This window comes from Fukomys damarensis, unplaced genomic scaffold, assembly GCF_012274545.1.
Source record: "Fukomys damarensis isolate Sample0158 unplaced genomic scaffold, DMR_v1.0_HiC HiC_scaffold_16, whole genome shotgun sequence".
NCBI classification, from domain to species: domain Eukaryota; kingdom Metazoa; phylum Chordata; class Mammalia; order Rodentia; family Bathyergidae; genus Fukomys; species Fukomys damarensis.
Genome location: NW_022900928.1, coordinates 44,522,631 through 44,532,535, shown reverse-complemented (window position 1 = coordinate 44,532,535; position 9,905 = coordinate 44,522,631). Strand labels below are relative to the sequence as shown.

The 9,905-nt window shown below is 37.5% G+C and overlaps 1 protein-coding gene across 1 annotated transcript in view; it reads right to left on the bottom strand.

The window, feature by feature from the left end:
• The window catches only part of Med17 (mediator complex subunit 17), an 18,413-nt gene extending 8,523 nt beyond the window's left edge, over positions 1–9,890 (bottom strand). Inside the window, exons 1-7 of the mRNA XM_010633670.3 lie at positions 9,465–9,890; positions 5,820–5,986; positions 3,789–4,008; positions 2,176–2,312; positions 2,000–2,084; positions 1,221–1,373; positions 56–186 (exon numbers count right to left, since the gene is read on the bottom strand). Of these exons, the coding sequence (XP_010631972.1) occupies positions 56–186; positions 1,221–1,373; positions 2,000–2,084; positions 2,176–2,312; positions 3,789–4,008; positions 5,820–5,986; positions 9,465–9,714 (1,143 nt within the window). The 5' untranslated portion in view covers positions 9,715–9,890. The remainder of the gene's footprint in view (positions 1–55; positions 187–1,220; positions 1,374–1,999; positions 2,085–2,175; positions 2,313–3,788; positions 4,009–5,819; positions 5,987–9,464) is intronic.
• Positions 9,891–9,905: the final 15 nt, after the last annotated feature.

The window sequence follows — 9,905 nt, the reverse complement described above, 5'->3', positions numbered from 1 at the left end:
AAAAAAAAAAAAAAAAAAAAAAAAAAAAAAACCAAAAGCCACAAGATTTCATTACCTCTCTAATCAGTAGATGTAAATTATGCTCTAGGACATAGAGGTGGTCTTCTGGACTTTGTTTCTCAGTAGCAGATTTTTGGGATTTTTTATCATTTGAGGAATGGCACAAAGAAATAGATAATTGCAAATCTATTTGTAAAAAGAAACAGAGGTAAATAACACAAAATACAGACAGCCACAAACTATCTTTATGAAATATAATCTTGGTTCACTCTCAAAAGACATATTATAAACTTGAAAATCAGGCATCACGATTAATGTTTTTATAACAAAATGACCATTCATGAACTTTAACAATTAAAATTCTGTTGACATAAAATATAGCTGCTGACCTTGAGCTGCGGTGAAGATTGGTGAACAGAAGCTACATTTTAATTTTTTAAATATGAAATTTATATCTAGTCTTACCATGCAGTACCTAGTTTTTGTTGCTATTGACTCTTTTTCTCTATTTTTTTGAGACAAGGTCTTGCGATGTATTTCATGGTCTTATCATGTAGAAGAGAGATACCCTTTCCTGTTCCTGTTCCTGTCATAAAACCTAAGCAGAAAGTTCTAAAAATGTGTGTTAAAAAAAAACAAGTACATAGCTAGGCTAATGGTCTATGCCTATAATCCAAGCACTTTGGGAGGCAGAGGAAAGAGGATTCCAAGTTTGACCTCAGCCTGCACAACCCAGTGAGACTCTGGTCTAAGAATAAAAAAATAAAAAGGACTGGAGGTGTAGCTAAGTGCAAAGGCCTTGGGTCCAATCCCTGGTAATGCAAAACAAGAAGCCAGGTGTGGTGCTTATGATCCCAGCACTCAGAAGGTTGAGGCAGGTTCAAGGCCAGTGTGTATTACATTATGAGACCATCTCAAAAAAAAAAAAAAAAAAGGCATAGCTAACTAAATCTCACTTCAAAGCAATTAGATTGAACAGTAGCCATATCTAGTACAAATTTTTAACATCACTGTTTTAAAATCCAAGAGTTATATTATTGGGGATTCAGAATAGAATTATCAGAATAGCTTCCATGACATGCTTTACCAACTGCCATTAAGAAAAGCACACCACTTCTTTGTTCTTGTAATTCTTCCACACATCCTAATAGCTACTCTCTGTCCTGTTTCTCCCTACCACAAGGTCCTGTTTATAGTCTCAAAGGGTTGGTTGCTCTTACTTGGAAAGGGCTGAGAGATAATCTGGTTTTTCACTACAATGTGAGGGATCTGTGATTTAATTTGAACAGCTTCCCGAGAGAGTTGTGCAAAAATTTCTTTACACAAGAGAACATTTTGTGCTGCTTCTAATTTTGTCTGCCAATGTGGGGAACCTGAAAGACAAGAGGTATATGCATAAATAAATTAAGCATTTTATGTACTAACCAGCTTAAATGGTGACTATAAGACATACATTTAGAAACCACTGTATTACAGCATATTCTTCCTAAAATATGAAAACCTCACTTAGTTTACATGGAGAAATATACTAAATAAACTCAGTCTAAAAGAATTTGTACAGGTAGGGGGATTTAGCTCAGTGGTTTCACTGCCTGTCTCACTAGTGCAAGGACCTCGATCCCCAGGGCCAAAAATAAATAAATTAAAAAAAAAAAAAAAAAAAAAAAAAAAAAAGAAAGAATTTGCACAGCTTTTCACTAATGGTTGATTTTATACTATAAAAATATTATTCCCACAAGGCATGGTGCCACATGTCTGTAATCCCAACACTTGGGAGGCTGAAGCAGGAGGATCACTGTGAGTTCAAGGCCAGCCTGGTCTACCACGAATGAGTTCAAGGCCAGCCTGAACTACATAGTGAGATACTGTCTCAAAAAACAAAAGTATGATTTCCATTGTTTTTACTCTAAAGCACCTATTTTTCTTATGTATATTTATCTTTGATTTATTTACAAGTGTAAGTTAAGACCAAAATTTAGAGGACAGAACATAACTATACCTGGTTTGGATCTGGGCAAAGGTCGTTTGAAGAGGTTAACTGTGCCAAGATCACCTATGTCTGGAGCCTGTTTTTGAATGGAAACCTGTATGACAATAAAAACATTTTTAAAAAGTCAGCAAATTGGTTTTGGTGTGATTAATAAGAAATCAATTTGTAAATACTTTGACAAATACCTTTATATATGCAGAACCTTCTAAATCACTAGGAATTTGGACATCAAGGGGGCAGTAATCTTCTGGTATCTTCTTATCCAGATCAATATCTGTGTTTTTTATTACTTCAAATGTACCATGATGAGGGAAGAGAGATCCTAATGGGGTATTAAACATGGGAAAAGAAAAAGTTATTAACATATACTATTAAGTATACAATACTTCACATCCACATCACTAAATATAAATTACACATTTTGGGGGATGGGGAGTAAAGAGTGGTAATAAGCAAGAGGAAAAAGGAAGCCGGGAAAGAAGAATTAATATCTCAAAAAAAGTAACACTCCTTAGTCTACAGGTATACAAATAATGTGAACTCTGTGGGCCATACAAGCTATATTCTGATGGAGTTCTGATAAACATGGGTGTGATTCTAGAAGAGAATTACTTAGACTCAAGCCTTAGGTGTGAAATAACTATAAAGCTCAGCCTGTGTAATAGCATATCACTGAGGCATTTGAAATCCAGCAACAGAAAAACAACAGTGTATACAATTAGCTTTTAGACTTATATGATGTGTTTTTGTGCATTTCAGAAGTTTGGGTAACTTCGTTATGAGAAATGGGTAGTTAAGTGTAACTAAATGGGTAGTTAAGTGTAACTGCTTTTTCATAACAAGGGAAAATATTCAAGATCTTATAGTTAAAAACTGAATCCTGGGCTGGGAATGTAGCTCAGTGCCACTGCGATTGCCTGGCAAGTGCAAGTTCGTGAGTTCCATCCCCAGTATGAAAACAAACAAACAAACAACAACAAAAACCAAACAAAAACCTAAATCCTTTCCTAATCATAAGTGATCATCCCACAGGGAAATTAGGTAAAGTATTTGGACATAATTATTTGTAGGAAAGAACTTAAAATATCTAAAATCAGAAAGCACTGCTTCCTTATATCCCCTTTTAAATATAAAAATGCCTTCATTATTGTGAATTTATCTTTGCAACGGGATTTTAACTGCAGAATTAAGATCTTCCCAATTCACATCAATTCTGAGGCATTTATATTCTCCAATATTTAATTTAAACACCTCTAAGTACCCTCTTTTAAGTTTAGGATAATAACAGCTTGCTCTGGTAAATAAATCCTTTTAGATATCACTCTAGTTTCAACTTTTCCAGCAAGAAAAGTTTGTCTCATCTCTTGGCATTCAATGCTCTAAACTCACTGAGCTATGAACCTTACAAACTTGATCTCTGAAGTTTCTGTTACATGTACCTAAAAGGTTTTAAAATTAAAATTAGACTATTCATTATAGGGTCATGATAAAGAGTGGTTTTGGTTTACATGTACAGAAATTAAATTCTGAAAATACAAGAAGTATGTTGGGTGTGGGGGTGCAATCTTGGAGTCCCAGCACTTGGGAGGATGAGGCAGGAGGATCACTGCAAGTTAAGAGGCCAGTCTGGGCTACATAGTGAGTTCAAGGCCAGTCTGAACGAGACAGCAAGACCCCGCGTCAAAAAAAAAAAAAAAAAAAAAAAAAGATAAGGAGCTGAGAAACACAGTTGAAACACAGTTAATATTACAATTAACCCTACATAAACAAAAGTATAGCTTTTAACAATTATCTATACCTGCACTTCTGTAGCTCAGATCACCAAGGATTTTATCTCCAACTTTTCTAAGTTTCCAGTGTTGCCTTAATCTCAAAAGTTCAGAATTGAAGTCTCTTTGTAGCTTGTTTTCTTGATTTTCAGTAACTGATTTAGTCAGTCTTTCTGCCCCCTTCAGCAGGATTTGTGCTGCTCCAGCAAGTGACTTCTTTTTAGATATCAGCTGCAATGTCTGAGGATTCTATCAGAAACCATCAAAAACAGGAGTTCTCTATTATTTTTAGATAACTTTAACACTACACATTTTCTCAATAACAAAATACTCAGTCAAGAGGAAATTTAGGAATGAAAAAGCAGAGGATGAAGTATACATAACAATACTTTTAAAAAACCTTATTCCTAACACTACCATAAATACATAATTAACTTTAACATTTTTCCTTTGGTCAAGTCACATTGATTTCTGTTAAATCAAAAACTCAATGGCATAGAAATAAGAACTTCACCACTGCACCAATTCTAGTTGGTTCCTCTCTATATGCTGTAACTTCTCCAAAACATATGTATACCTTTTTGCAGCACTTATTCTTCTGATTAAAGTCTCTATTCCCTGTATAAATGTAACTTATATGATCGTAGAAACCACTGTATACATGGACACTACACCAATGCCTGATACATAATGTTTACTTAATAAATAAAATGATTTCAATGTGTCTAAGATTATCTTATTTACTACAACTTAGTGAAATACTTTTGAAATTTGGCTGAAATTTGGCAGAATTAATATGAAGTATACTTCAATGAATACTGATTTTTGAAACTCATTACAAATAAAAATCTATATAGTGCATAAATGTGTATATATTTACAATCATTACTAACTTGTATGTTATTAAACAGATATATTTCTAAAAAAACAAGTCTGATAAAAGAAGGCTTTTTGGCTATACGAGAGACAAAATACCATAAAAATCTTCGTAGAAATGCCAATTACCTTCTGAATGTATTAGGGAACCTAATTAAAAATTCTTGGAGCTCTTGGGGCTGGGGATTTAGCTCAGTGTGCCGCACCTGTCTCGAAAGCACAAGGTCCCGAGTTTAATCCCCAGCACCAAAAGAAGAAAAAAAAAAAATCTTGGAAATTTTAAATCCTTGGAGACTGCTTTGGGAAAAAAAAAAAAAAAAAGCAGAAAATGGTGGGAAAGGTGGTATGATGTAAGTGAGTCGCCTAAATTCTAGTCTTGGCTCTCTCACTACTGGCTTGACTGCAACCTGAGCAGATTACAAATCTCTAGAACCTTAGTTTCTTCTCTGCAAAATGAAGGAAGTAAATTTAACAAATTCTATGATATCTTTGCATAGTGTTCCTAGAACCCAAAAACATTACTACATGAATAATTATACCAATTAATTTTATTTACAAATGGGTACTAACAATCACTGCATCCTCTCCATGACTCATCTGGTACTTGTTTTCCCAAGGACCTTCTAAGTAGTCACCTTGACTTCAGACTTTTCAACAATCCATTCTGCTGCTTCTCTTTCATCATCAAATACTAAACTATTCAATATATTCTTTACCAAACATCAACAATTCTACCCATCTCTCAATATGCTCCATAATTTGACCTAACTAAACCAGTACCTACAAAAAGGCAGAGGGGATCAGAGGGGGAGAACTGTGACTCAGAGAGAATAACTTACTTACAGCCACACAGCTAGTGAGGGCAGAGATGGATGTGAACCCAGCTCACATAACTCCAAAGTCATTACATCATTCCATTTTTGTGTAATGTGACCCAGGGTATAAGAATTTATTAAGATTTGGGAACCTTTAAAGTCGTACCTTATTAATGAACCATAACTCTTTCAAGGGTCACAGAAAGACAAAGGGGATGTAGTTTTGTGCCTTTGCTTTGAACCAGTTAGTTTTTTATAACTTCATCTAGACTTCATTTTGTAAGAAAAGAGAAGGGAACAATAGATGCAACACCAAAAAAATGGGGACATAATAAAAAAAACTATTACTGAAGTGCAGTCTATGAATACCTGTTTTGGAGGAAGTGCATCCTGAGAGACAGGATCCAGAGTCATAAACTTTTTATCTCTAACAATACTGAGAACATCATAGAGGACACACATCTCTGTTAAGGCACTTCTTAAATTGTTCCTCACGGAGTCCCAGGGCCAAAGGGAAGGCTGAAATTTTACCAACCCTAAAGAGAGAATTAAAAAAGAAACAAAAATATTAGTTACACTGACTACAAGCTAGGAGGCTCATTCAGATGTTTAAAATACTGTTAGGCTTTTATCTAGATGTCTCCTCAAAGCCTCATGTGATCATAGGTGGGGAGTTTCAAAGATGGCTAGATTAGGTTATGTGAATGTAGATTATGTGATGCTGTGATTAGCCCACCATGGGTATGGATGGCACCAATTAAAAGGCTTGTAGATTGGATGGGATAAAAGGGAGAGACAGGCTGCTACTGCAGCTTCAGCTGTTTTGCTGCTTTCTACTTCATTGTCTCCAGGCTGCTTGCTGCTTTGCTGCCTCTTGCCTATTTGCCATGAACTGTTTCTCTCTGTGATGTCTGTCCCTCTGCCATGCCACCAACTGGAAGTCAGAGATGACTTCAGACTGAAACCTCTGCAACTTGTGAGCTATAATGAACTTTTCCTCCTTTAACTTTGGGTGTTGAGTATTTTGTCTCAGCAATAAGAAAAATAACTAAGACACATACTACTAAAGAGAGAAATAGTTTTTCTTTTAAATTGTACCTCTCAAGGGAATGGGGAAAAAAAATAAGAGCCAAGATATGCCATGTAAAGGTACAAGATCCCAATGATGAATGTAACTGTACTGTATATCTAAAATGTACCAATACAAAATATTAAATAAATAAACTCATTGTCCCTCTCTACTCTACTGCCTTCATTCTTTTTTGAATCTTTGTTAACAGTTAAATTAGCATTTCTACTATGGTAAAACAAATAGGACATCTAATTTCCATAGATTAACTGTCATAACAACATTAACACATCTTAATTCCTTTTTTCAATCCCCCTTTGCTCCTCTTTCCTTTCCCTCCATCTCTGGAACCCCTTCCTATTTGAGAGAGAGTGATCTCTTTACTTCCTATTATCTATCTTTTATTTATAATTTGTTTTATGCAAGAACTTTAATAACCAGTTTTCTTTCAGCTTTTAGAACCTTAATAACTGTACAGAATTTTCAAAATACTGCAAAGTACAAGGCCAAAAATGCCCATATTGATATTAGCCATATTAGGATGTCTTCCTTTTAATTCGTTCAGTTTTTAAATGTTTGCTGTATAGAGTTCAATCTATAAATGATTACAGAGAAAAAGTGAAAGTTTTCCTTCATTCTTACCCTTGATTCTCTGCCCCCACCTTCCCAAGGGATAACCACTATTAACAGTAGGAGTGGCCGCTCGCAAAGGTTTTCCAACGTATTTACATCATATGTATATTCTCATTTTTCTGTTTCTTGCCCTCTCCTCCTCCCTTAGTATACCCTAGAGACACTTCCATATCAGTACCTATAGATCCACCTCATTTATACAGTACAGTAGATGATATTTTGTAACATGAATGTACAATATATTCAACCATTCCTATTTAAGAGACATGGGGAGTGCCTGACATAAAGCTAGGAGTGGTAAGCATCTTGAATACAAGCCCATGTAGATATACAACATTTCTGGGGCCAGGGATTTGGCTTAGTGTTTCCGCCACTAGCCTCACAAGCGCAAGGTCCTGAGTTCAATGCCTGGTACAACAAAAACAAAACAAAACAAAACAAAACAAAAAAACTCCAGATATACATTTCTGGAGCTTAAATACTTGCATAAAGTGTTGGTGGATAAAAAGAGATGCACCTTTCAAATAATGGCACATATTAAACTGCTAAACTGCCTTCCAAAAAATACTGTATAAATTCACATTCCCAATGGTGGATATTAACAATCTTTTAAATCTCTACCAATTTTATGCATAAAAATGGGATCTTGATAATTTGATTTATCATTCCCCACTACTGAGATTGAGCTACATTACTTTTACATATTGGCATCTGAACTCTTTTATGAGCTGCTTATGTCTTTGACCTTTTTTTCCCATTAGTTATCTTTTTTCAGTTTTAAGAGACTCTTTAAATAACAAGATGTGTCTTAAGCAAATACTTTTCCCAGTCTGATATCATTTTACTCTATGGCATTTTTTTCCATAGAATTTAAATTTTATATAAGCAATATATCTATCTTTTCCTTTGTGTCTGTGTTTCCTATTTTAAGCAGGTCTCTTCTACTTCCAAAGTTAAGTAAAATCTTTAAAATTATTTCTTCAATCTGGGTGTGGTGGCACACACCTTAATTCTAGCACTTTGGAGGTTGAGATAGAAGGATCACCTTAAATTTGAGGCCAGCCTGGACTACATAGTGAGATCAAGGCCAGCTGGAACTACATCGGGAGGCCCTGCCTCCTAAATAAATAAATAAATGAATAATAAAATACCCACCCCCCCCCGCAAGCTTCTAGCTGTCATTCTAACAAAAGCCAAATGCTTATCATGGCCCATTGGGCTTACATGATTCGACTCCTTTCTACCTCTTACATTTCATTTCTTATTCCAATCAACACAGACTACCTTACAGTGGGTACTACTCTCATCATCCACACTTTAGATCACATACCTAATGTGCAGCACAACCACTGTATGAGCTACTGAGTTCTTAATCACTGAGCCTGCCTCTTCAGGCGTTCTATTAAAAAAAATTTTTTTTATACCCTTCACCAGTATCAGTGTCAAATGCTCCCACTCAATAAGACTAACGGAAGGACAAAAACCAGTCAAGCAGTGTCCTAAAGTGGCTGTAATGAAGACTATAATGAGCGAAATGATTACCGCATGAGAGTAGTACTTCAAAGTACTCCCAAAGTAGGATAGAAGAAATAAAATAAGTGGAAAGGAGACAAGGAAAATCACAACTAAAAAATGAATTTTTTAATTTTGCAACTTTTGGAACCTAATCGAAGTTAGGTAAGGAGATCCATGTGGGCATTCCCTTGGTTAAATTTAGGCTCCATTCCCTCCCAGACCCATCACACACAACATTCCTCAAGAACTGTCTGTTTATAAAGTAGAACAGGAAGCTGATCCCAACCTAAAGAAACAGGCTGAGAGAACTCAACAATGCTTAAATTACCCAGGTGGTGGAGGGAGATCCGGCTCATACTTGTAAAATGGTTCAGTACCCTTCTGGGTGCGGTTCACCTTTTCCTAGAGTTCCCACTCCCTCAAAACAAACCTAAGTGTTTCTCAGTTCCAGAAAATGACGTGTCCCCCCCCCTTTCAGTGTCCGCACTGTTTCTTTGAGTGTACTTCTAAATTTCTGCCTAATTAACTCTTCCCACGCCTCTTTCTGACAAGTCCTGAAAATTCTTTTTCCGGAATGGAGGTCAGCGAACCTGCAAACTTACTCTACGGGTAAGGGGGTTAGGTTCCTTATCTCAGCGACTTGAACCACAGATCCTGGCCGGTGACATTTTCAAATCTCCCGGGCCCGGCAGGTGTCAGAGCAACGCGTAGCATCTGGCTGCCCCGGAGGGGCAGAGACGACGGGCGGCCTCTGGGGCCCCAGCCCGTCGCGCTGCAGCAGCAGACAGGAGCCCTACCTTCCTCGTCTTCCTGGTCCGCGCTGGACCCGGCGCCAGCCCAGTCCTGAGAATCGCCCTCCGCCCCCGCCGCCTCCTCCTCCTCGGATCCCGAACCCTGGCTGAAGTCGATCCGCTGGGCTAGACGCGCCAGATTCTGCGACATGGACAGAGGCTGCAGGTACGTCTCGGTGCCATCTAGGCCCACTTCCTGGACCTGCTTTTCGCAGGCCGACTCGATGCTGATCCGCACAGCGCGCACTCCAGACATGCTGGCGGCGTAAGCGGGAGGGATGAGCCCTGCGCCGCCGGAAAACCGAGGTAAGAAGCAAACACGCTTCCTCGGAGAGCAAGACACCTGGAACCCAGGAGCCCTGGGGAGGACAAACGCAGCACTCGAGCGGAAACAAAGCCCAGGGCCCAGCGCCGCTCCCACAATACACAGCGAAGCTCCTGCCGCTC